The sequence below is a fragment of the Equus asinus genome, chromosome 14 (genome assembly GCF_041296235.1).
Source record: "Equus asinus isolate D_3611 breed Donkey chromosome 14, EquAss-T2T_v2, whole genome shotgun sequence".
Lineage (NCBI taxonomy): Eukaryota > Metazoa > Chordata > Mammalia > Perissodactyla > Equidae > Equus > Equus asinus.
The window spans coordinates 23,879,293-23,906,972 of NC_091803.1; the positions used below are offsets into that span (position 1 = coordinate 23,879,293).

The following is a 27,680-nucleotide window of genomic DNA, read 5'->3' on the forward strand; positions in this document are numbered from 1 at the left end:
ATTTGTTGAAAAGACTGTCCTTTCCCCCTTGCGTGGTCTTGGCACCTTTGTCAAAAATCATTTGACTATATGTGTGAAGGTTTATTTCTGGGCTGTCTATTCTAATCCATTGATTTATATGTCTGTCTTAATGCCAGTACCACACTGTTTTGATTACTGTAGTTTTGTAGTAAGTTTTGAAATCAGGAAGTGTGAGTCCTCCAGTTTTATTCTTCTTTTTCATGATTATTTTGGGTATTCAGGGTCCCTTGAGATTCCATACAAATTTTAGGACGAGTTTTTTTATTTCTGCAAAAAACATAACTAGGATCTTGATAGGGATTGCACTGAATCTGTGGATTGCTTTGGGTAGTATTGACATTTTAACAATATTGTCTTCCAAACCATGAACATGGGATGTGTTTCCATTTATTTATATCCTCTTTAATTTCTTTCAGCAATGTTTTGGGTTTTCATTGTACATCTTTCGCCTCCTTAGTTAATTCCTAAGTGTTTTATTCTTTTTGATACTATTATAAATGGAATTTTTTTGGTAATTTCTTTTCAGATTGTTCATTGTCAGCATGTAGAAATGCAACTGATTTTGTATGTTGATTTTGTATCCTACTTTGCTGAATTCATTTATTAGTTCTAAAAGCTTTTTTTGTGGAGTCTTTAGGATTTTCTACATATAAGATCATATTGTCTACAAAGAGAGATGATTTTGCTTCTTTCTTTCCAATGTGGATGACTTTTATTTCTTTTCCTGCCTAACTGTTCTGGCTAGAATTTCCAGTACTATGTTGAATATAAGTGGTGAAAGTGGGCATACTTACTTCATTTCTGTTCTGGAGGCTAGGAAGTCCAAGGTCAAGGTGCCAGCATAGTTGGGCGAGGCCCCTCTTCCTGGTTCATAACTGGTGCCTTTTCTCTCTGTCCTCATATGGTGGAAGGGGCTGTGAAACTCTGTGGAATCTCTTTTATAAGAGCACTAATCCTATTCATGTGGGCTCCATCCTCATGACCTAGTCATCTCCCAAAGGTTCCACCTTCTAACACCACCACATTGGGCATTAAGATTCCAACGTGTGAATTTTTGGAGGACACATACATTCAAACCATAGCAGATATGTACCCAGAAGTGGGATTGCTGGATCATATGGTAGTTCAATTTTTAATTTTTTGAGGAACCTCCGTACTCTTTTCCATAATGGCTGTGCCAATTTATATTACCTCCAACAGTGTACAAGTGCTCCCTCTTCTCCACATCCTTGCCAACTCTTGTTTTCTGATAATATCCACCCTAATTGCCCACTAATTTTAGCCATCCATCAATGATTTTTTTGCCTGAAACAATTATTACTGTGATATTTGTGTTGAGAAAGACAGTCCTCCATGGATCTCTTGTGTTCCTACACATCTTGCTGTGTGTGCCAAGAATGCAAGGCCCTGACTGTTTCTTACTTGGACCTTTTCTCGGGATTATTTATGCAGGTAGTAATCTTCAGAGACAGGTTAATGTTTCCCCCTGGACAAAGATCAGGCTTGCCTACTGTTTGCTATGAGAGCAATAGATTTCCTGAGCTCGGTGTTCCTCAGCTGTGAGCCAAACCCCCTGTGTGTGAGTCATCCACCTGGGCCATATTATATTGCTCCCATGGATCTTAGGAACAAAGGAAATGATGGAAATAAAATGATGCTCATGCTGTTTGCTATGCTGTAAGTAATAAAATCCTTTGTCTCTGACCCAGGAATCTGTGTTTTCAGCCACCACCCATGAAACAGTATCAGGCTAATTTATTAGCTCTTTTTCTTAAAAGATTTTATTTTTCCTTTTTCTCCCCAAAGCCTCCCAGTACATAAGTTGTATATTTTTAGTTGTGGGTCCTTCCAGTTGTGGCATGTGGAATGCTCTCTCAGCATGGCCTGATGAATGGCACCAGGCCCGTGCCCGGGATCTGAACTGGGGAAGCCCCGGGCCACAAAGCAGAGTGCATGAACTCAACCACTGGCAATGGGGCCAGGCCCTAGAGTGTACTCTTTCTACTTATTAAAAAAGCTTACTGTAAAACAATATGCTATGTTATGCGGGCTTCAGCCTCACACATTTCATGTTTACTGCATTTCTTTTTTTTTTTTTAATGATTGGCAGCTGAGCTAACAACTCTTGCCAATCTTCCTTTTTTCTTTCTGCTTTTTCTCCCCAAATCCCCCTAGTACATAATTGTATATTTTAGCTGTGGGTCCTTCTAGTTGTAGTACATGGGATGCCGCCTCAATGTGGCCTGATGAGCGGTGCCATGTCTGCACCCAGGATCTGAACCAGAGAAACCCTGGGCTGCCACAGAGGAGCAAGCAAACTTAACCACTCGGCCACGGGGTCAGCCCCTACTGCATTTCTTGGTTGCATTTTCTCTTGTGCTTGATTTACTCTCATGTTGTTTTGTTCATCAAGGCTACTGCCAATGTTGCCAGTAAGAGGCCATGTTAAATGATTGACCTGGAAACAAAATTAAAAGTGGTTAAGGAGTACAAAGGTGGAAAAATCAGTGACGGTTATCCCTCACCAGTCAGGCATGTCCCAGTCCATCTTGAAGAATAAAAACAAAGTGACAGAAGCTGTTAAACGATTTGCTTTCTTGAAGGCAATGAGACTAACAAAAATTCAAGAAGGGCCTATATCAGACATGGAGAAACTTCTAATGACTTGGATTAAAGACCAGACACAGGAGCACATCCCTCTCAGCACCACAACAATCATAGCCAAAGTAAAAAGTTTGTGATGTTGAAAGAAAAGGCTGGACCTGAGTATGATGTTGAATTCACTGTGAGCTCTGGGTGGTTAAAGTGATTCAAGAATCATTATTCATTACATAATGTGAAAGTGAGTGGTGAGTCTGTGAGTGTTGATGCAAAGGTAGCTGAGGAATTTTTGGAAACTCTAGATAAGCTGATTGTGGAGGAAAATTACTCTCCAGGTAAATATTCAATATGGATGAAAACTCCCTATTCTGGAAACAGATGCCTGAAAGGACTTTCATCCATAAGGAGGCCAAGTCAACGCCAGGTTTCAAGGCTTTTAAGGACAGGATAACAGCCTTGCTTGGGGGCAATGTTGCAGGCTACAAACTGAAACCCTTCATGATCTGGCACAGTGAGAACCCCAGGGCCTTCAAGCATATCAATAAGCACACACTGCCAGTGTACTGCAGGAGCAATAAGAAGTCATGGATGACCCAGCTCCTTTTCCAAGATGCCCTCCTGAATTGCTAAGCCAGCAAAATGGAGAAGTACTCTTTGAAGAATAACATACCTTTCAAGATTTTGCTTACTATTGATAATGTTCCTGGACATCCTCCTTTACTGGTGATTTTTATTCCAATATCAAAGCTGTGTTTCTCCCTCCAAACACCACCTCTTTGATTCAACTAATGGGTCAAATAGTTACAGCAGCTTTTAAGGCTTACTGCTTGAGGAAGACCTTTGCCTAGACTATTGCTGCAACTGAGGAAGACACTGATGCAATTCTGGAAGGATTACAACATCTATGACTGCATCAAGAGCCTTGCTTGGGCTTGGAGTGATGTCACCAAGGAGTGTATGAATGGCATCTAGAGGAAGACACTCAAGAGGTTCATCCATGAATTCAAAGGATTTGCCAAGAATCAGGAGGCTGCAAAAATCAACAAGGCTGTGGTTGAGATGGCAAACTTTAACCTGGGTGTGGATGAGGATGACATTGAGGAGCTCTTAGACGGGGTTCCTGAGGAATTGACTAACGTGGAGTTATTGGAACTGGAACAGGCATGCATAGCTGAAGAAGTGGTAAGGGAAAAGGAAACTGCAGGAGAAGAAAAAGAACTCCCAAGAAAACTCACAGTGAAGGGTTTAGTAGAAGCTTTTGCAGACCTCAACAAGCTCCTTAAAAAATTTGAAAACATGGACCCCCAACACCAAAAGGTTTTCATTAATAGAGAAGAATGCTCATGGTGCTTACAAGGAAATCTATGCAGAAAAAAAGAAACAAACAAAGCAAACCACCTTGCATATATTTCTGAAAAGAGTGATACCTCTTCAAGAAGAGCCTTAGGGAGGTGCTTCAGGAGGTGTTCCAGATGAAGGCATTGTTATCATAGGAGATGACAGGTCCAAGCGTGTTATTGCCCCTGAAGACTTTGCAGTGGGACAAGATGTGGAGGTGGAAGACAGTGATAATGATGTTCTTGACACTGTGTCGGCCTAGGCTAATGTGTGTGTTTGTGTCTTAGTTTTTAACAAAAAAGTTTAAAAAGTAAAAAACTTTAAAAATTTTAAAAATAGAAAAAATCTTATAGAATAAGGATATAAAAAAAGAAAATATCTTTACAGCTGTACAATATGTTTGTATTTTAAGCTGTGTTTTTACAAGTCAAAAAGTTAAAAAAAATTAAAGTTTATAAAGTAAAAATGTTACAGTAGGCTAAGATTAATTCATTATTGAAGAAAGAAAAATATTTTAAAATAAATTTAGTGTAGCCTGTGTACAGTATTTACAGAGTCTACAGTAGTGTACAGTAATGTCCTAGGCCTTCATATTCACTCACCACTCACTCACTGACTCACCCAGAGCAACTCCATTCATGGTAAGTCTTGCAAGCTCCATTCATGGTAAGTGCCCTTTACAGGTGTATCATTTTTTATCTTTTATACCTTTTTTTTTTTTTTGAGGAAGATTAGCCCTGAGCTAACTACTGCCAATCTTCCTCTTTTTGCTGAGGAAGACTGGCCCTGAGCTAACATCCATGCCCATCTTTCTCTATTTTATACGTGAGACGCCTACCACAGCATGGCTTTTGCAAAGTGTGCCATGTCCGCACCTGTGATCCGAGCTGGCGAACCCCAGGCCACCGAGAAGCAGAATGTGCAAACTTAACTGCTGCACCACCAGGCCGACCCCTTATACCATATGTTTACTGTACCTTTTCTATGTTTAGATATTTTCAGATACAGGACTTCTTACCATTGTGTTACAGTTGCCTACAGTATTCACTACAGTAACATGCTGTACAGGTTTGAGCTTAGGAGCAATAAGCCAGGTGCATAGTGGGCTGTACCTTAAACATGCTCAGAACACTTACATTACCCTGCAGCTGGGCAAAATCATCTAACACAAAGCCTATTATATAATAAAGTATTGAATATCTCATGTAATTTATTGAATACTGTACTGAAAGTGAAAAACAGAATGGTGGTATGGGTGCAGAATAGTTGTAAGTGTATTGGTTGTTTACCCTGTGATCACATGGCTGACTGGGAGCTGCAGCTTGCTGCTACTGCCCAGCATCATCAGAGAGTATCATACCATATATTGCTAGCCCAGGAAAAGATCAAAATTCAAAATTCAAAGCATGATTTCTACTGAATGTGTATTGCTTTTCTACCATGGTAAAGTCAAAAAATTGTAAGTTGAACCATTGTAAGTCAGGGACCATCTGTATATAAAAATATGACTGACTTTTGTATGTTGGCCATGTATCCTGTGACCTTACTAAACTTACTTATTAGTTGTAGGAGGTTTTTTTTTTCAGATCGCTTGGGATATTTCATGTAGATAATCACATCATCTGAAAAAAAAGGACAGTTTTATTCTTTTTCTTGCCTTATTGCACTGTCTAGGATTTCCAAAGTAATAGTGAGAGAGGAAATCTTTGTTTTATTCTCAATCTTAGAAAGCATGCAGACTTTCTTCATTAAGTGTGATGCTATCTATAGATTTTATGTAGATGCCTTTTATCAGAATGAGGAATTTCCTTCTATGCCTAGTTTGCTGAGAGCTTTTATCATGAATGGAAGTTGAATTTTGTCAAATGTTTTTTCTGCATCGATTGATAAGATCATGTGGTTTTCCTTCGTTAGGCTGTTAATATATTGGGTTATATTGATTGATTTTCTAGTGTTGAACCAGTCTTGCATAGCTGGAACAAATCCCACTTGGTCATGGTGTATAAATCTTTTTACATATTGCTGGATGTGACTTGCTAATATTTTCTTGAGGATTTTTGTGCTTAAGTTCCTGAGGTACTGATCTATAGTTTTGCTTTCTTGTAGTAGCTTTGCCTACTTTTGATATCAGGGTAATACTGACCTCATAAAATGAGTTGGGAAGTGTTTCTTCCTTTTCTATTTTCTAGGAGAGTGTGTAAAACAGATCTTAATTCTTCCTTAAATGTTTGGTAGAATTATCCAATGAAACCGTCTTGGCCTAGAAATTTTTTCCCAAAAGGTTCTTTAAAAAAAAAAAACCAAAACTGCAGGTTAAATTTCTTTTATTAATATAGGAATATCTAGGTTATCTATTTTTCCTATTGGGTGAGTTAGGTAGTTTGTGATTTTCAAAGGAATTGGTCCATTTCGTCAAAGTTGAATTTATGTGCATAGTATGTTCAGAGTATTTCCTTACTATCCTTCAAATGTCTGTGAGATCTACAGTGCTATCTCTTCTTATTTCTACATTGGAAATTTGTGTCTTCTCTCTTCTTTATCGTCATTATTGTTTATCGATTTTATTGATCTTTTAAAGAACCAGCCTTTCGTTTTATAGATTTTCTCTATTTTTGTTTTCAATTTCATTGATTTCTGCTCTAATATTCATTATTTCCTTCCTTCTGCATGCTTTGGGTTTATTTTGCTCTTCTTTTTCTTTTTCTAAAAATTATATTGAGTTTCTTTTCCCGCTGAAATAAATTCTCAATTGCTGTTTATACTATATATACAAATATTTGGTGTTTAACATTTTGTTTCCTTTATTATACTTATTTCTAAATTACTACAAAATATAAACAGGGTCTTGACTAAATTGTTATTTTTGGCCCCCTTATTTTGCCCTCCCCCATTAATTGTGTAATCTTTTACCTCATATTTCAAAACATCAAAATTCCTCCTCTCCATCCTTCATAAGAACCATCTCCAGCAGATCTGGGAGAAATTAAACCCGGTGTGCCCCAAACCTGCAACCATTTTCTTACTAACGAAATCTGAGAATATCGAACTTTAAAGGCACATCTGACCAAACAGCATCAGGACTCTTGTTTCTGGATAGAATTGTGTTTTTTGAGGGGTTCTGTAGCAAAGAGCAGGGATACTGTGACCAAGTGTCCTCCTCCAGCAGTTGCGTCCCCTCTGCCTGAGTGACCAGCTTGGAGGGAGCCTGCAGAGCTGTCAGCATCTGAGGTTTCAGGTGAGTTTTAGAGTGGGACCTCATTGCCCAGTTCCAGTCAGCTGCGCCCAGAGGTAAATGTTTGGGGGCAATCATCCCTTATTTATTATAGTCAACATCAAAGTAGTTGGGCAAGTGACACCTAGAAGAAAACGAAAGAAAGGGTGCAAAGACTCATTTTGTCATTCACGGCTTTTTGCATTTTCGTTGAGAATATAAGTAGTTTTTGAAGTTCTCTTGGGATTTGCATTCCTACAGGAGCATAATGTCAAACATGGATTTCAAAAAAGGCCCCTAAGTGGCTTTCGTTAATTGTAAAATCAGTGCAGAGGTCCCTCGATTCTCACACCTACCCTTATCATAAGTAGTGGCGGCGGCAGGGAGCGCTTCTGAAGGTCGAGAGCTGTTTGTTCCTCCTCTACAAACTGGGGGTGGTGAGGCTCCCAGCTTTGTTGGAAAGCGTCCACCGTGGAGAGCAAGTTTAGGCCGGCCGGCACGGAGCACCAGGAGGAGGAGGGGCGGGCTCAGGAGCCCCTCCTTTGGGGGCGGGGCCGACGTCGTCTTCGCAGCCCAGCTCTGCAGAGGGAAGATCTGCAGTCTCCAGTTTAGAAAATTACATGCAAAACCGACCAGAAGCAGCCGCACTTCTCAGCAGATCTCATAGGATTGTTTGGTAAAGGCTCTGCCGGTCTGCACGGGTCACCTCCCTCGGAACTCCGCGGCTGAACGTCGGAGCCAGCCCTCGGCCCCCTGCAGTCGGAAAGTTACAGCCTCGGGGAGCCCTGGAGGCGGTGGCTGCGGCCCAGGAGGAAGCGGCAGTGCCCGGGTAAGCCCGGGTAAGGGCATGCGTTTATATCTCCGTGTGCCCAGCTTTCTCATTTGCTGGTCTGCCTTTTCGACATCCAGAGCCTCTGTGATTGCTACATTTATTTTTCTTAATCGGGATAGGTAAAATATTTCATGGAATTTAAAGGCTTTTCTTTTCATCAATTTACTTTTGAGTAGTTTTCAACTTGTTTTATTCCGCTGCCGCCTGTTACCAAACAGCATGAATGAATGATGCAATCCTGCATAGGAGAATCATCTGTACAAGATTAGGAAAATCCCCAGAATTTCGCCTTGCAGTGTCCGACTTGGTCGTCTTCTTTCCCATTAGAATTAGAATTTTAAATAAGTACTTACCAGATACATTGTTGTAAAGATACAGCTTCAAGTTGGGAATTAAATAATCCTTTCAATCATTAAACTTATTTACTGTATTTTCTTTATATGTGACTTGCACATTATGGTTACTCTTTAAATATTTGACTGATTGATGTTGGTATGAGGATCAGGGAAGAAAATAATAAAATCCAAGATTTCTGTATTACAACTCCCTGGTACGTTTCAATATAATAATGAGCATAGGCTGTCGCTTTCATGTTGATGAAACAAAGTTGGGACGTTTTAAGTTTTCAAATAATTTGATACATGCCTAATAACTTTTTTTAACCCAACGTTTTATTGATGTATAATTTAATGCAATAGTATGCACCCATTTTAAGTTTATATTTTAATGACTTTTGACAGTTTTATACAAACTTATAATCACCACCACAACAGAACATTTCCATTACCCCTAAAAGATTCTTAGGGCCTCTTTGCAGTCAGGCTCTCCACCTCTAGCCTACTGACTTGATTTTTGTCATTATATTATTTTTATTTTCTAGGATTTCATATAAATAGAATCATGTTTTATGTACTCTTTTGTGTCTGGCTTCTTTGGGTCAGCACAATGCTTTTATATTTATCCATGTTATAGTGTGTATCAGTAATTCATTCCTTTTTATTTATTTATTTTTTATTTTTTAAAGATTTAAAAAAAATTTTTTTTTCCTTTTTCTCCCCAAAGCCCCCCAGTACATAGTTGTATAGTCTTTGCTGTCGGTCCTTCTAGTTGTGGCATGTGGGACGCTGCCTCAGCGTGGTTTGATGAGCAATGCCATGTCCGCGCCCAGGATTCGAACCAACGAAACACTGGGCTGCCTGCAGCAGAGCGCGTGAACTTAACCACTCGGCCACGGGGCCAGCCCCTCATTCCTTTTTATTGCTAAGTAGTGTTCCATTGTAGGGATATACCTACAATTTTTTTTTTTTAATATTTTATTTTTTTTCCTTATTCTCCCCAAAGCCCCCCAGTACATAGCTGTATATTCTTCGTTGTGGGTCCTTCTAGTTGTGGCATGTGGGACGCTGCCTTAGCGTGGTTTGATGAGCAGCGCCATGTCCGCGCCAGGATTCGAACTGACGAAACACTGGGCCGCCTGCAGCAGAGCGTGCAAACTTAACCACTCGGCCACGGGGCCAGCCCCTACCTACAATTTTTAAATTCATTTATCTGTTGATGGATATTCTAGTTTTGGGCTCTCACAAATAAAGCTGCTGTGAATATGTTTTCATTTCTCTTGGAAATCTCCAGGAGAGGGATTGCTGAGTCTTAATGGTAAGCGTATGTTTAACTTTATAAGAAACTGCTAAACTGTTTTCCAAAGTGGTTATACCATTTTACATCTCCACTAGCAATGTATAAGAGTTCCAGTTATTCCATGTTCTCACCAATACTTAGTATTGTTAGTCTTTTTTATTTTAGTCCTTCTTTTGAGTTTATCTTTTGCATATCTTTTTGAAATGTCTATTCAAATCTTTTGCTCATATTTTAATGGATTGTTTGTCTTATTATTGAATGTGAGTTCTTTATTATGGATACAAGTCCTTTGTCAAATATATGTATTGTGAATATTTTCTCCCATTCTGTGGCTTGCCTTTCCTTTCTTTTCCATAATAGTCTTTTTTTTTTTGAGGAAGATTAGCCCTGAGCTAACATCTGCTGCCAATCCTCCTGTTTTTGCTGAGGAAGTCTGGCCCTGAGCTAACATCGTGCCCATCTTCCTCTACTTTATATGTGGGACGCCTACCACAGCATGGCTTGCCAAGCGTTGCCATGTCCGAACCCAGGATCCAAACCAGTGAACCCCTGGCCACTGAAGGGGAACGTGCATACCTGACCACTGAGCCACCAGGCGGGCCCCCCAGTACATAGTTGTATATTCTAGGTGTGAGTGCCTCTGGTTGTGCTATGTGGGATGCTGCCTCAATGAGGCTTGACGAGTGGTGCCATGTCTGTGCCCAGGATCCGAACCAGCAAAACCCTGGGCCCCTGAAGTAGAGCACGTGAACTTAACCATTTGGTCCCGGGCCGGCTCCAATAATGGTGTCTTTTGAAGAGCAGAAATTTTTAATTTTGATGAAGCTAATCTATCACTTTTTCCTTTCATTATCTATGCTTTTGGAGTTTTATTTAAGAAATTTTGCCTACCTCAAGGTTGTTTTATTAGTTATCTATTGCTGTATAACAAATTACCCCAAAATTTAGCAGCTTAAAACAACAAACATTTATTTTCTCAGTTTCTGTGAGTCAAAAATCTGAAAGCAGTTTAGCTGGGTGGTAGTTCTGGCTTAGGGTCTCCTAAGAAGTTACTGTTAGCCAAGGTCAATTTATTTGAGTACTTTATTGGGGAAGGACCTGCTTCCTAGCCCACTCACATGGTTGTTGGCAGGATTCAGTTCCTTGAAACATGTTGGACTGAGGGCCTCAGTTCCTCACTGGCTGTTTGCTGGAGGCCCCCTCAGTTCTGCCACGTGAACCTCTCCATAGGGTAGCTACCAGTGTGACAGTTGCTTTCCCTCAGAGCAAGCAGGGAGTGAGGGCAAGATGGAAGACACATTCTTTATTTTTGTTTTTGAGATTAACTCAAAAAAAAACTTTTGTGGGCCGGCTCCATGGCCGAGTGGTTAAGTTCGCGTGTTCCGCTGTGGCGGCCCAGGGTTCGGATCCTGGGCGCAGACATGGCACCACTCGTCAGGCCACGTTGAGGCAGCCTCCCACATCCCACACCTAGAAGGACCTGCAACTAGGATATACAACTGTGTATGGGGGGGTTTGGGGAGATAAAGCAGAAAAAAAAAAAAAAAAGATTGGCAACAGTTGTTAGCCCAGGTGCCAATCCTTAAAAACAAAGGAAGATTGGCAACAGTTGTTAGCCCAGGTGCCAATCTTTAAAAAAAAACTTCTATTTTGAAATAATTTGAAATAATTATGGATTCACAGGAGGTTGCAAAGAAATATACAGGGAAGTCTCATGTGCTACTTCTTCCCTCATGTCCCTTCCCCTGAGGCCAACCTCCCCAGGAACTAATATTGGCATAGTCCATACAGTTTATTCAGATGTCAGAGTTATACATGCATTCATTTGTGTCAAAGTCTAATCTTGCAAGTGATTTCACCTCCGCCTCATTCTGTTCACTGGAAGAGAGTCACTAAATCCAGCTCATGATCAAGGGCAGGGGTTACAGAAGGGTTGGAGACAGGTTCACGAGGGCCATTTCAGAGGCTGCCTACCATGGTTGTGAAATTTTTCTCCTATGTTTTAGAAGTTTTATACTTTTAGCTTTGTGTTTAGGTCTTGATTCATTTCGGGTTAGTTTTTGGTATTGGACTGCAGATTAGGGAAGAATATAAGTTCCGGGCTTTCTATATTTTATTACAACTACCAGGTAGGATTTCAATATAATAATAATCATAGTCTTGTCCTTTTCATGTTGGTGAAACAAAATAGAAGGGACTTTTTAAATTTTCAAATGACTCGATATATCCCCAGTTAAAAGTCAAGTAGCAATGTATGAATTCCAAATTGGAAGAGAAATAGGGCAGGCCTCTATAATTAAAACAATTCTCTTTTAGATGTAAATGGCATCAGAGGAGAACGAGTAAACTATATTAAAGAAGCAAATTGGAAATATTCCTTTTGTTGTCCTGCCATTCTGGGCAGTGAGTCCTCTCTTAGGAGCGGCAGCTTCCAGGGAGCCCGCTGTGGGCTACAGCTCGCCCTGGCTTGTAGGGGAGTGGGATTCAGAAGACCTGCCAAAGCCAGTCATGCTCAGCAGAGTGGGAAAAGAAATGCTAGACTTTTATCCCCAGGTACAGGGCTTTGAGTACGACTTGTACTTTTCTTCCTTCACAAGAGTATTGTCTATGTGACTCGGCTGAGCGGAAGGGTACACTGAACACTTTGAGTCAGTAAGGACTGTGTTTGAACCTTCTGAATTATACATTTCCTTTACTGTAAGGAGGCATTCTGACTCCCTTCCTTTTCAATCTCTGCTTTGCTTTCTCTTGCCTCATGTTCTCTAGTTTTTTTAAGTCTTTTTTTTCTGTGTGATATTTAGCACCTTTATCTATTTACAGTTTTAATTATGAGAATTAGAATTCAAAGTTGGCTTTGTTCGCTCGGTGTTGGGCAGCAGGACTCTTCTCCAGCTGTTCTTAGAATGCTGTTGACTCTGTCTCCTCGTGTTGAAGACAGCAGGGATTGCTTTGTAGAGTCTGTATTGCACCTGAGTCGGCCTTGTATTTGCATTTTGTTCTCACAATAGATCTTCTTTCTCTCGCCTTTGTGCCCTGCTAATCAGGTGTAGGTGATTTCCTATCAGACCTGAAGCTTTTTCAGAATCAAAGCCACAGAACAGAGTGTGTTTACTCCTCTCCGATGCCTGAAGGAGGTGGGAGTGCAGTGTGTTCCAGGGGAAACGTGTTCCAGGGGAAACCGTCTTAAGAAACTTTGCATCTAATCCTTCTTTGTACTGGTCCTACTAGGAGGGAGAGTGAAGCCAGACTGTCTTCCTCTTTCTTCTCATGTTATCTGGACCTTGATGTTCATTTCCTTGTTCTCTCTTTCTAGGCTGTTCTTGCTTTTGCGGAATTCACAACATCTCTCTTAAAGAAATTTGTAGTCAGAACTTTATGCTGCATTTTTATTCAGGAAAGAAGTGGAAGAGAAGAGTATCAGCTCCTAAGAATCCAGCTCTGGAGAAACGTGAGTGTTTTGTTGTTGTCATCGTCATTGTTATAATTTTTTGTCTATCAGCAGTTTACTTTTCACCTGAATAAAAAAAATTGTCTGCTATAACCTGTGTAGTATGCATAAAATCTCAGGTTCCCTGAAGAATAGCTGTTCCTTTTTTATCATAAAATGTACTATAAATTTGTTGGTCAGGAACCCTAGTCCTAGTTATCGGGAGGCTCCTTGACTGTCCTCTGATCCAGAAGCTTCTCAGACTCCTTTGTGAATTGTTTCAGTGCCCAGAGGTCCTGAAACAGACTTGCTCCTACTACCAACGCCTCCCCAGATGATGTCCCTCTGAGCCCAGTAAGCTTTGTTCTCTAGGCTGTGCTCAACCTCCACAACCTCTGTGCCAGCTTGTATTTGTCCTTACACTGGTGAAGGTAAGAGGTCAATCCTAACAAAAGGGGCAGTTAGTGAAGGTGATCTTAGATGCTTCTTGCGAGATATGTAGATGGAGAAGTTGGAAGAGAGTTTGTTTGGGTGAGGAGGTTTTTTCCTCTTATCCAAAAATCAGACCTCTTAAGTCTAACCCTGAAGGAAAGCTTGCTTTTGTACTTTTGGAGCTGGGAGTGGAAAGGGGTTGTCAGCAGTGGTTTCTTTACCAGTTGGCCCTCTGCTTCCCCAGATGGACCAGCTGGTGGCCATGCAGGCTAGAGTCCCGTTTGGAGCTGCAGAAGGCAGTGGTTCAGTGGTGGGGACTGGGCCTGGGAGCTGCCACGTCTAAGTACAGAGCCTTCCACCAGGATTTCTTCCATCCCCAGTCCTGTCTGCCCACCCCCCAAGGGCCAGGTATGAGGGATCCAGAGTCCATTCTCCAGCAACGATTTTTCTTTGTGTGAAATTCTAATGTAAACAATTTACTTTGAAACAACTGAACTTACTCAGCAGATTTTTTTCCACCTGTAGCTGTGAGAAGTTTGAATATGCATGAATTGTGAGTCATTCTTGGGGGAGACAATGAAAAAAGAGGGAACTGGAAGTGAAGAAGGAGGCAGGGCATTTTACAATGCAGGTTGGGAAACTAAAGGAAGCTGAGGCTGTTTGCTCTGCAGGCTACGCAGGGAGTTGAAACTCATGTAACCCTAGGGGTGGAGGGCATATGCCCTGGCATGAGCATTTCATGGGCAAAGCTAAGGCCATATAATCCAGCTCTGTCTCTTAAGGAGGGCATGGAGAAAGAACAGGCCCTCCAAGTAAGTTCAGTGTAATATTTGTCTCAAACATCCTATTTTCTCTGTCTTTGGAATCACAGTGCAACCTGGGAGGCAGGTGTCAGCAATTCTGAGTCATAAGTCAGGACTAGCGTTCTTCTGGGGATATGGAAATCAGTCCTCACTTTATTTGAGGAAGTGTACGTTTCCTTTCGTATTTGAGGCTGATGGTCTGATTGAAACTATTGCTGATATTAGTGGTTGGAAAGAGGCTCAAATCGCTGGTTTTCAAACATGTGCAATAATGCCTTGTCTGATCATGTCAGCAAGACTGGGAGCTTCTTAAAGATGGTGCTCATTCTGTATTTCCGAGGACCTGTGCTAGGCATGGAGTGGCATTTGTCTTCTTACTAGCTTTGAGGCTTCAGAAGCCTGTCAGTCATTCTCAGGAGAATTGTCCATTCTTAGTTATATTGTATTGCCTCATGCACTTTCTTAAAAGATTCTTTAGCCTGTCCCATTTATCTCATTTTAGCCTTAGATCATTTGTTTGTCTATTCCTGGCTTTCTCTCCATTTACATGTGGCTTATTCTCCATGCTCAGTATAATTGCATTGCATTAAGCACTGCTTCTCTGCTGATAGGCAGCTGTCTTATAGACTTTTATAGTGAGCCTGCCCAACCCTGTCATGTGAATTAACTTGATTCCCTCTTGACTAGAGCCAACTTGGTGGTTTCTGAGCCACAGAGAGAGTGGGATATGGAGGTCCTTGGAGCTCCCTGGCTTCATAGGAATTTGATAATTTATTAAATCTGTTCCTATTTGCTGGTCTTTCCAAAAATGTGTGGACTTTCTTCTTTCACTGTTAATGAATTATCACCCATTGGGTTGTCCAGCTAGGAGAACTTTGGTCTGAATCCTTGATGAAAATCTTTGACATTTCCTGGGTCCACATTAGGTTCTTTTCAGTTCTTAACCTTATTTAGTTCTGCTTAATTTATCCACCTTTTTTATGTTGTCTCTGTGCATTTGAGATCCAAGTTTTAGTTCTTATCCATCTCTTAGGAGCTGTGTGACCTTGGGTAAAGCACTTAGCTTCCTTATACCTCTTTTAGTTAATCTATGAAATAGACACAAAATTGTTCCTACAGAAAGGTGTGGGACCAGACCCAAATGATGGCTTTGAGGTTTCTTCCAACTTCAGAATATGTGATGTTGATTCTGTTTCACTAGTATTTTCGTCATTGCTGGTTAAGGATTTTAATTTTAGGCTAATAGTGCACTAAACTGGAATTGATTTGTGGAGAACAATAATCTACTCAATACTGTGTTAAGTTCTCAATAACTGCTTACATTCAACTCTAATCGGTGAGACACCTTACTTAACACCTACTGGGTGCTGGAGACAGAGATAGAAAGATAATTCAGTCAAAGTGCCCATCCTGAAGGAGCTCACGTTCTAGGAGAGGAGTGGGAGCGATTAATTCTCTGAGAGGAGGGGAAGGAGGGGATGGTGTAGAATAGGGAAGGTCATTAATCTGCACCTTGAAGAATAAATAGGAATTTGCCCATTAGACATGAGGGATTAGGTTTTTTCAGACAGAAAACAGCATTTGCAAAGGTGTGGAGGAATAAAAGACCATGACATATTTAAGGAACAAGAAGTCCTCTGTATTCTTTGAGCATAAATTGTGTGTGAGTGTGTATGTGTGTATTTGTTGGAGGAGCTCAGCAATGGGGGAATAGATTGGTGAAACAGATAGAATGCAAATCATGAAGGGCATAAACCAATTGAATAACAGAGACATTATGTTAATTTATATGCTAACGATGGGGAATGGATTAGCACGGGCATCTCGAGGTCTGATATGATTAAAACCTGATTTTTTATTTTTTAAATTTTTAAAATTTTATTTATTTATTTATTTTGAGGAAGATTAGCCCTGAGCTAACTGCTGCCAATCCTCCTGTTTTTGCTGAGGAAGACTGGCCCTGAGCTAACATCTGTGCCCATCTTCCTCTACTTTCTATGTGGGACACTTACCACAGTATGGCATGCCAAGCGGTGCCATGTCCACACCTGGGATCAGAACTGGGGAACCCCAGGCCGCCGAAGTGGAGCATGCACACTTAACCACTGTGCCACTGGGGCAGCCCCTAAGAACCTGATTTGACCTGATTAAATTCTAGAATCCTCAGCAGCCAAACCTGAATACAGGCAGGTACAGTATAGTTAAAAGTAAAATGCCAATGACTATGTTAAAAAATATCTTTACCTTTTAGAAATATAAACTGAAATATTTTTGTATGAAATGATACGATTTCCTTTGAGATAATGAGGGAAGGTGGAAGTGTGTGGATGTGATATTGTAATTTAGATTTATAATAAGAAGCATATATTTGGTCTTCATCCCCATGTCTGGCACAAAGCTCCTAAAACCCCTGGAATTTCCTGTGATGAGAGCGATAAAGGTGTCTCTTGCTATGTTAATGGGTGACTTTTGGACTGGACCTACCGATGGGGGCTGTTTGTCAGGAGAGCAAACCATGTGATGAGAGAGTTGGAACTTTCAGTCTCACCTCCTGACCTCTGGGAAGAGGAGACGGCTGGGAGTTGAGTTCAGTCACCAATGGCAGTGATTTAATCAATCGTGCCTTTGTAATGAAGGCTCCAGAAACACCCAAAAGGATGTGTTCGAAGAGCTTCAGCGTTGGTGAATACATGGAGATATGGGGAGAGTGGACTACCTGGAGGGGGCATGGAAGCTCTGTGCCCCTTCCCACATACCTTGCCCTATGCCTTTCTTCCACTTGGCTGTTCCTGACTTATATCCTTTTATAATAAATCAACGATGTATAAATAAGTAAATAAAATATTTTGCTGAGTTCTGTGAGCTGCTCTAGCAAATTAATCAAACCTAAGGAGGGAGTCCTGGGAACTTCCAATCTATAGCTAGTCCATCAGAAGCACAGGTGACAATCTGGACTTGCAACTGGCATGTGAAGTGTGTGTGTCAGGGCTCAGTTTTGTGGGACTGAACCATTAGCCTGTGGAATCTGATGCTCTCTCTGGGTGGCTTGTGTCAGAACTGAGTTGAATTGTAGGACACCCTGCTGGTGTCCTAGAATTGCTTGGATGTGTGGGAACTCTCCCCCTCAAGTTAAAGTTGGGGTGCAGAATTATTTTTAGTGGGTTGTTGATGAAGCAGGGTTTGCTATGCTTGTTGAAGCAGGATGATGAATACATGGAGTTCATGTATTCATTCTATTTTTGCATGTATTTGAAATTTTCCACAATAAAAAGTTAAAAAGTGTTTACTTGTGTGTATGTAATTCACAATTATATCATTTTTGTTTATTCATTCACCCTTCAGAAATTAATTGAGCATCTACTCACTATGGGTATTTTGGAAAATTCTGGATCTTAGTATAAAGAGCCTGCAATCCAGGAAATGAAAGTGACATGCACATGAATAAATTTAAGATAAGTTGGCATATTATGAATTCTGTATATTAAAAACAGGTCTACATAAAGTACTGTGGAAGTTCTGGGAAGAAATTTTTTCCAGCTCAGCAGAATCAGAAAAGACTTACAGTGAAGATGGCATTTGAGCTTTATTCTTTCACTTAATTCAACAAATATTATTGAGCCCCACTATGTGCCAGGTACTATTCTCAATCCTAAGGATCTAGCAGTGAACAAAGCTGATAAAGATCCTACTATTCTGAAATTTATATCTTAATTAGGACGGATAGACAATACATATATATAATATAATAAGTACATTTTATTATATGCTAGAAGATGATAGATTGTTACAGAAGAAAGAAAAAGTAGGGCCTAGTGAGGGAGATTAGTAATGTTGGGAGTAACGATAGGTGAGGGGGAGGTTGCCATGATAAACAGGGTTGTCAGGGTTGGCTCATTGAAGAAGGTGATATTTGGGCAAACTCTTGATGAGGGAATTGGCCAAGTGGCTATCTGAGTGAAGGACATTCCCACCGAGGGCACAGCTGGAGCAAAGGCCCTAAGTGGGGAGACTACATAGTGTATTTGCAGAACAGCAAGAGAACCAGTGAGGTTAGAGCAGAGTGAGCTAGGGGGAGAGGTGTAGGAAATGAAGTCAGAGATGAAATGGGGAGGGCATGGTGGTGGTGGTGCCAGTGTTGGAGGGCAGACCTTATGGGTAATCATAAGAACTTTGGCTTTTACTTTTAGCAAAATGAGGAGCCACTGAAGGATTTTGAGATAGAGATGTGACATGATTTGGCTTATACTTTACAATCATTACTCTGGCTGTTATGTTGAGAACAAATACTGGGGTGGGGGACCTTTTAGTAGACTATTGGTACAATCTTGGCAAGAAACATTGGTGGCTCAGGCTAGATAGCAGTGGATATGATGGAAGTGGTCAGATTTTGGTTAGATTTTAAAGGTAGAACCAACAGAATTTCCTGAAAGATTGGATGTGGGATTTGACAGAGAAATGTCAAGGATGAACGGAGAATGGAGGTGCCATCAAGGGAGAGAAGGAAGGCTGCCAGAATGGCAGTTTTTTGTCGGGAGGGGAGATCAGGAGTTCAGTTTTGGACATTTTAAGCTTGGGTGTTTACTAAACATCTGAGTGAAAGGTAGGTAATTGGAGTTTAGAGTTTGGGAGAGAGGACTGGGTTACAGGTATACATTTGGGAGTTACTGTTATAGAGATGACATTTAAAGCCATGAGCCTGGATGAATTCAAGGGAGTGAGTATAGGTGGAGAAGACCAAGGATGGGCTGTGGGTCATTAAGAGAACAGAAGAGAACCAACCAGCAAAGGAGCTCAGCCTCAATGAGGGGACAATATGTGAACCTGGGAAGTCAGAGTTGAGGGATTAGCTTGAACAAGAGCATGATGGTGGGGAGAAAAACAGATTGCAGATAACCAGTAGCATATGTGTGTTTTTGTAGTTTCTGTTGAATGGAAATTTTATTCACATTTATATGGGTAATGCAGAGTTTAAGATTCTGCTAACTGGATTCATTAATTTATCCTCTTTCCCCTTTTTAGTGGGTCTCCAATGAAACTCATGTTTCCTATTTGGACTACTCTCTTGTATAGGCTCATAAAAAGGGTTGGCTTTTTTTTTTTTTTCAAAGTTTGGCCCTGAGCTAACATCTGTTGCCACTCTTATTTTTTTTTTCCTTCTCCCCAAAGCCCCCCAGTACATAGTTGTGTATTCTAGTTGTGGGTCCTTCTAGTTCTGCTAGGTGGGATGCGGCCTCAGCATGGCTTGATGAGCGGTGCCATGTTGGTGCCCAGGATCCTAACCAGTGAAACCCTGGGACACCAAAGCAGAGCCAGTGAACTTAATCACTCGGCCACAGGACCGGTCCCAATGGTTGGCAGTTTTTAAAGGACCAGTTAGTAAATATTTTAGGCTTTGCGTGCTGTACAGTCTGTTGCAGCTACTCATCTGTTGTAATGTGGAAGCATCTATAGACATATAAACAAATGAACATGGCTGTGTTCTAATAAAACTTTATCTGTGGACACCGAATTTTGAATTTCATGTAGTTTTCATGTGTTACAAAATATTCTATTGCTTTATTTCAACTATTATGTAAAATGTAAAAATCATTCTTACTTCATAAGCTGTACAAAAACAGGTGGCAGGCTGGATTTGGTCTACTGGCTGTAGTTTAACCCCTGGCTTAAAAGATTTTTTTCCGAGGTCAGCTTTGAGCTGGATCATTCTGCCAAATGCGTTGGTTAGAAATCAGTTATGAATTGGGTTGGCCAGCTCCTTTTTTTTTGAGGAGGAGGATTAGCCTTGAGCTAACATCTGCTGCCAATCCTCCTGTTTTTGCTGAGGAAGACAGGCCCTGAGCTAACATCTGTGCCCATCTTCCTCTACTTTATATGTGGGATGCCTCCACAGCATGGTTTTTGCCAAGTGGTGCCATGTCCACACCCGGGACCAGAACTAGCGAACCCTGGGTCACCGAAGAGAAACATATGCACTTAACCACTGTGCCACCGGGCCGGCCCCTGGCCAGCTCCTTTGAGTCTGTTTTCAACCACTATCTATTCTAAATATAGTTAATTTGCATAACCTGTGTGGCCTTGTACGTGACATATTAGTCTCTTTGATGGGAGTCTAGTCTAGGTGACCTCTAGGATCCTATTCACCCTCGTGATTCTAGTCCAGTGATTTTCTAAAAAATGAAAAAACTCAAAATTCTTTTTGAAACTCTGTCCTCCATAGCTTCTGCAGCACTGTGGTCTCCCAGAGTTTCTTCCGGTGACCTTTCCTTTTCATTTTCCTTCCCAGACTCCTGACTTGAAGGTTCCGTTCCTGCGGGCTTGGTTTCCAGCCCTCTTCGTTTCTCCTTCTCTACTTTCTCTTGTGACTTTCGTCAGGCCATGCCTTCAATTACCGCCTCTACAAGGGCAACTAACAAATGTGTATGTTTAACTCTGATCTCTCTTCTGAAGCGGAAAGCCTTTCAAGGTTTCTCATCACCTAGAAGTTAAAATGCAAGCTCCTTAGCCTGGCCCAAGGCCCTGCTTGGTCTGAACTCCTCGTGCACTGCCCGGCAGCTGGTCTGAGCTATTGGGCAGCTTGCAGCACATCATCCATCATTCTTCCTCCTTGCTTTTGCCCATGCTCTTCCCTCTGCCATCACTACCTTCTTTCCTCGCTGTCATCTCTCTCCCCCTTAGTCCCAGCACACACCAAATTGATACCCTGCCCTTTGAGAACCCACTCAGAGGGCCACTTACCCTTCAAGATTCAGTGCAAATGCCTGTCCCTCCTGGAAGCCCTTTTCATAGACAAGGTTAAGCATTTTCTCTTTGTGCCCATAGTATCACATGCACATTTCCATTGTAGCACTTGCCTTATTGCTATAATTATTAGGTCAAAAATAGTTGAATAGTGGTTAAATATCAAATATATTTACAAGTTGGTACCTTCACTGGACTGAGTTCCTGGGAACAGAGTTTTGGTCCTGCTCATTTTTGTAACCCCAGAGCCTGACATTTAGAAGGTGCTTAAATTGTGTTAAAAAAATGAATGACTCCATGCTTATGAGGTCTACACTGACTTTGATACAAATCAAAGTATGTTGACAATAGTAGGCAAAATTGGACCTTTTCATGATTGTATTTTATGTCTTTAACTATATTTATCTCTTTCTGTTGTAGGAGGAGAATTATTCCAAGGATGGTCTCTCATTCAGAGTTGAGGGAGCTTTTCTGTGCAGCTGATGCAGTATGCTTCGATGTTGATAGCACAGTCATCAGAGAAGAAGGAATTGATGAACTGGCCAAATTCTGTGGAGTTGAGGATGCTGTGTCAGAAATGTAGGAACAGTATTTATTCACTTTATGAAATGATCAAGAATTGCAAAAGAGAGTGATTTTTGGATGACATGCAGGACCAGAGCCACAATTCCCTGATTCAGTCCCTGGCTATGGAACATAAGCACTAGGCTTTTTCTTCCATCACTTAGAGCTGAATTTGGTAGTATACATTATCCAATCCTCCATTTATACAAATATTTATGGCAAAAAAAATAGTTGTCTCTGACAAACAAATGTCGATAAGATACACTCTTAGCTTGGTCAGGGGAACAATGACCATAACTAACCAAAGAAGATGGCCGGGGGGGTAGAGGGGGCTCCAGGTGTCCAGTGCTTTGTGTCGTGGTTGACAGTGTGGCCTTAGTGGTTTGCTGGGAAGCTAGTTTTGGTTCAGAATCTCTCAGTGGGATGCCTAGGTGAGAGCCCCGCTCTCCCTCCTGTCCCCCCCAGTACCACCTGCATTCACCTGGTCATGGACCATTTCATGTTCAGCTGCATTTGATGCAAGACATGGTTCCAAAATATTATTGTGATTCTCAAGCAAACCTTCAATAGTTTATTCCCAGGCCTCGCTCCCATGCATCATAGCGTGTCTGTTGTGCAGTGGGGCTCTAGGCAGCACCTTCCTCATGAGTGGACATTGTGAGGAGCTGGGGAGGTTAGGCATGTAAACTTCGATGACAGCTAACTTGTCTGGCCTGACTGTTGGGTCTTCCTCCTAGGACACGGCGAGCCATGGGTGGGGCAGTGCCTTTCAAGGCTGCCCTCACAGAGCGCCTATCTCTGATCCAGCCCTCCAGGGAACAGGTGCAAAGGCTCATAGCAGAGCACCCCCCACACCTGACCCCTGGTATAAGGTAAGAGGAGCCCCGGTCTGGGTACTGTCTCCCTAGCAGCACCTGCGTCCTCCTGAGAGTATCTCACTATTGTTGAAGAACTCCCTTCCCTGTGGTTCTTTCAGCACTTACATATGGTCTTGTGTGGCTGGTTGGTCCTGCCCATGTCTGCCCTCCCTCTCTCCCCAGAGAGAGCTTAAGCCTCCTCTTCATCTTGTGTTTCTAGATCCATGGGCAGAATAGAGTTGTGGAATGGTTTCCTAAAGCAGTCAAGCCTCACCCATTAATTTCGAATGCGTTTAGAAAAACATATATAAAACATTAATTCACCAGGCAATATACCTTGTCCAATGTACCTCAGGCAAATGCATTCAGGAGGAAAAAATATTTTAGTTTCCTTTTCATGTTTCATGTTTTCTCTTTTGTATTAATCAGTGTTTGGTATTTTATGTTTCTTTTTTGCAGGGAGCTAGTAAGTCGCCTTCAAGAGCGAAATGTTCAGGTTTTCCTAATATCTGGTGGCTTCAGGAGCATTGTAGAGCATGTAGCTTCAAAGCTCAACATCCCTCCAACCAATGTATTTGCCAACAGGCTGAAATTCTACTTTAATGGTAAGACTTTAATGGTAACATTTTCCCTTTCATATCAGTTTTTGTATTCAATATCCTAGGTAATGTCTGTTGTAATACAACTTAGGCAAAGTGGCTTTGGAGTTAAATATTCAGATAAAAGATTCTCTTGACTGATGTCTTTTGCTCCTTGGTATTCTTTGCTCTGCAAAATAGACTTAGGTCATCATCTCTCCTCGCTTTAGTATCCATATAATTGTCTATCTCTATATAAATGTCTGTGCTTGGTAAAATGTTAATGTTAATTCCTATGTAACCCACATTACTTATTTTGCTATGCATTATATTTCAATTTTATGAGAGCTGTCATGTATTTGAGCCAGTTTAGACTCAGGAAGGAGAGTTAATGTGTTAGCAAGTCACTGCACTATAGCTGCCTTTCAAGATGCCTCCTGGCCCCTCTCTGGACTACCACAGAGCCATAGCTGTAGTTTTCTATCATCTCAAGATGTCTCCAATGACATCAAAGGGTGGCTGACATTCTTAAAACCAAATAATATTAATTTAAAAATTTTAAATGTGTTAATAGAACACTTTTTTTTTTTTTAGATTGGCACCTGAGCTAACTACTGTTGCCAATCTTTTTTTCTCTGCTTTATTTTCTCCCCAAATCCCCCCAGTACATAGCTGTATATTTTAGTTGTGGGTCCTTCTAGTTGTGGCATATGGGATGCCACCTCAGCATGGCCTAATGAGCGGTGCCATGTCCATGCCCAGGATGCGAACCGGCAAAACCCTGGGCCGCTGAAGCGGAGCGTGCAAACTTAACCACTTGGCCACGGGGCTGGCCCCAATAGAACACTTTTGAAGGAACTACAGATAGAGATCATTTGAAAAAAAGTAGAGAATGAGTGTGGTAATTACTATAAGAATGGAAATAATCGATCAAATATAACTTGAAATTTCCTCTTAGATGAAATTATATATTAACTTATTTTAAATTTAATATATTCATGGTGTTCTGCCACCCAACAAGGTTTAAGAATTACTACACTGGAAGCTTAAAAGATAAAACTAATTTACCCCAAGGTGTGTATTACCTAAAGGAGTAACCTCGACAAGAAGTATTTGTAATTTAAAAGAAAAGCTTGTTTATTCTGAGGAATAGGTGTGGAAGTCCAGGCTGTGTCACTTTACTGAGGGCCATGTTTAGCTTCCTCAGTGACATTTAAGTGAGTATATCATCTATGCAAAAAGCAGGCCCTACTGATACAATTCTGAGGCTCTTTAACATTGTTTTAACTTCTCTTTTTAGGTGAATATGCAGGTTTTGATGAGATGCAGCCAACAGCTGAATCTGGTGGGAAAGGAAAAGTTATTAAACTTTTAAAGGAAAAATTTCATTTTAAGAAAATAGTCATGATTGGAGATGGAGCTACAGACATGGAAGCCTGTCCTCCTGCTGTATGTATTAAGCGGACTAACATTTTTCCGGTTGTATTTTTGCTTTAGACAGGTGATGTAGAACTCAGTAAGATTTACAAGAGTTAAACAAAAACATCTAAGTATCATTGTAAAATAGAAAAACAAAAGAAAACAAATACAATCTCAATACGTCGATTGACTTTTTTGCAAACCCAAGAAAGGTTGCAAATAAGGAACTAAAAACCTTTAAAACTTTCAGTGACTCTTGTCTCTGCAGTATGGCCACCACCTTTTAGCCCAAGTATGTGCTCGACAAGGTTGAGCTTCATTTCCCCAAATAGTTCCACAGATAAGAATGCGGCTCTTATAGCTGTAACCGAAACGTCAATGCCCTTTTATATTTGATAAACTATTTCCTCATATATTATCTTATTTTGTCCTCAGAATGGCCCTGTGAGGTAAAGTATTATCTTCTCCGTTTTCCTACTTGGGGAACTGAGGCTCATGGAGGTTCGATAACTTGCTTATATTAAAGCATTTTATTCTTCTGAATTAACATTGTTGTTTTCTGAGACTAGCAGGAAACAAGTACTATATAGCAAGTGTCCTAAATATCAAACATGTTCATTTCACGCAGGACTTTCCTTTATCATCTCATTCTAACTTAAGAAAAAATGAACCAAAAATATAGTGGTGAACTTTTTACTGCCTAGTTTCCTGAGATCTAAAAATAGTAATTATCTTTATAAATGATTAACCAAAGGGGGTTAAAGAATCTTTTTGGATCCTTTTATCATTACTTGAATCAGTTCAAGATAACAAGTCCTTAGATGATTTACAACCAATGTTGGTTGACTAAGTAATGAACACTGGGCTAGTTAGTACATAAACATAAAATAACACTTCTCTCAGGGAGTTCCCAATCCCAGGGTTGAGAAATGACAAAGTTATAAATTCCAGATGACCCTACCAATCGGAAGATGACAGAGCCTGACTGAACCAAGAGAAAGTGGCACGCATGCAGGTGTGTAGCCCTCGAAGGTGGTAGAGGAACCTGTGAGCTAAGGAAGGTTAACAGCCACCATGTGAAGGCTTAGCAGGACTTAGGGAAGGAAGTTTCCAGAGGGAAGGAGGCAGCAGAGCAGAGTGGGCATGTGGACACTACGTATAGTCCTGGGCTGGACAGTGGGCAAAAGCCAGCGGGAGTGGGCCTTCCCTTCAGCAACTGCCGAAGACTCCACATACCAGGCACCGTGGTGTTACCTTTAGGTCCTGGGAAGCCCTAGAAGGCTTCTGGACGGAAAAGGAATGAGTCCTTGTGTTAGGACAGCTAAGTTGGGGCCAGCATGCAGAAAGTGCTGCCACAGGCAGGAGGCTCAGTTGGGAGACTAAATTTAACTGGAAGGTAAGAACTCTAGTTATTTTTTTCCCCTGTGTATGAAAATAAAAATGAAAAGGGCAAATAAGAGAATTTTGTACTTCCAAATTAGTGGGTATTGTGTCTATATCCTGGAAGAAAAAAAATACCATCTTAAAAAATCATTGATTAAAAGAAGGTATCACTTAGTATAAATTAATGAAATGATGTAACTTTAAATAATTTGAATGATGAAAAGTAGAGTACTGCCAACAGCTATTGGGGTCATCATCTCCTTCAGCCCACAATAACATACCTCCCTGGTTCACCCAGGGCACCAGTCAGGAGATGCCTGCTTTGGTCCCAGTTCCGGGCACAAGGGGATTTCCACTGCACCACAGGCCTCTCTGATTTCCCCCCTTTGAAATTGCCTGGTCTGGGTGTGATGGCCATCCAGGTTAGAGCTCAGACATTTACCACCTGATGTGATTTTATCTTTGTTTGTAAGCAACTGTCTTGGTTTTAAGAGGGCTTAAATTCTCCTGAAACCCACAATGTGCAGCTGAGTGGATCTGTGGCCCTGGTGCACTTGCTCATTCAAAGGGCAGGAGGAAGCTCCCAGGCAGCTGGGGAGGCTGGGCTCAGCTCTCTTTGCATGGAATGGTTTACTTTTTCAAGCAACACTTAGTGCCCTAGACTGCTACTGTATCTTTTTTTTTTCTCAACTATTTCTCTTTTTTTTTTCCTTCTTAGGATGTTTTCATTGGATTTGGAGGAAATGTGATCAGGCAACAAGTAAAGGACAACGCGGAATGGTACATAACTGATTTTGTAGAGCTTTTGGGAGAACTGGAAGAGTAATAGCAAGTTTTATACAGTTCATAACAACTTCACGTTAATTTTCAAAAGTTATACAGTTTGATACTGTTTGCTTCCAATTGCCTATTACAACTTAATGTATGAATTTGGTATCGATTATCTGTACCTCTAAGTAAACTATAGTTACGCCTCCTAGAAAATCGCTTTTTTTAAGTGTAGTTCCATTATTATTATGACCATTAATTACCTGGAGAGTTTTATAATGTGAATTCTTTATGAATTTCCTGGCTATATTTTATTTGAAGCCTTTTGAAGATGGATAGTCAATTAAACACCTTCACTATTGGAAATATGGATTAGGCAGTGAATTTAAGTGAATATTAAGTGAACTGAAGTGAATATTCGTTTTCCCTTTGGCATATAAATAAAAGTTCATCCATGTATCAGAACAGATTTGTAGAAGTTTCAGTTCCGCCTATCATGTATCTCAATATCCAGTATTTCAAGTACTTTAAGTGTTTGAGTAGAAACAACCTCCAGGCAAGGAACCAAGGAGTCGAGACCCGCCCCCGGAACACAGTGCTTGTCACAATGTACCCACCATTTGGCCCCGACCAATCTTTGTACTGAGTGAAGCCTTGGCCAGAGGGATGGAACTTCTTTTAGTACTTCTTGGAATTTGTCATTTAGGGAATGTTACAAAAGCTTCAAAAAAAAATAACAATGGAAACTTAAACAAAAGTACTGACCTTAAAAAATGGATATTTGATGATCATGTGAAGAACTAAAAAGTTTTACTCATCCCAAATGAAGATCAGCATTTTTCCCTAAATGAATTAAGAAATAACTCCTAATAGCATATATGAACAATTTCTTACAGATGAGTTGGAAGGACCTTAAAGCCAGGTTCATGTGTATTCTGAGCAGGGCCAAGAAAGGGAAATTTCAGAACATGCTTTGATAGTCTGAGATTATATACCTTCCCTGGTGGAAAAATTGGGGAGGATAAAGACACAGGTTTAGGAAGAGGCATGCAGTGAGTGGATACTGTTGGATA

At 40.9% G+C, this 27,680-nt stretch overlaps 1 protein-coding gene across 15 annotated transcripts in view; it reads left to right on the plus strand.

The window, feature by feature from the left end:
- PSPH (phosphoserine phosphatase) overlaps positions 1-27,072 on the plus strand; it is a 45,912-nt gene extending 18,840 nt beyond the window's left edge. The window contains exons 1-8 of one of the 15 annotated variants that reach the window (XM_070484515.1): positions 7,716-8,000; positions 12,952-13,086; positions 13,742-13,905; positions 21,459-21,617; positions 22,340-22,474; positions 22,919-23,064; positions 24,338-24,486; positions 26,558-27,072. In XM_070484515.1, the coding sequence (XP_070340616.1) occupies positions 21,478-21,617; positions 22,340-22,474; positions 22,919-23,064; positions 24,338-24,486; positions 26,558-26,665 (678 nt within the window). In that variant the 5' untranslated portion in view covers positions 7,716-8,000; positions 12,952-13,086; positions 13,742-13,905; positions 21,459-21,477 and the 3' untranslated portion in view covers positions 26,666-27,072. Of the gene's footprint in view, positions 1-7,539; positions 8,011-12,950; positions 13,087-13,741; positions 13,906-21,458; positions 21,618-22,339; positions 22,475-22,918; positions 23,065-24,337; positions 24,487-25,407; positions 25,472-26,557 lie in introns of those variants that run through there. The other 14 variants (XM_044747189.2, XM_070484522.1, XM_070484525.1 and 11 more) reach the window with 14 other exon arrangements.
- The last annotated feature ends 608 nt before the right edge of the window (positions 27,073-27,680 follow it).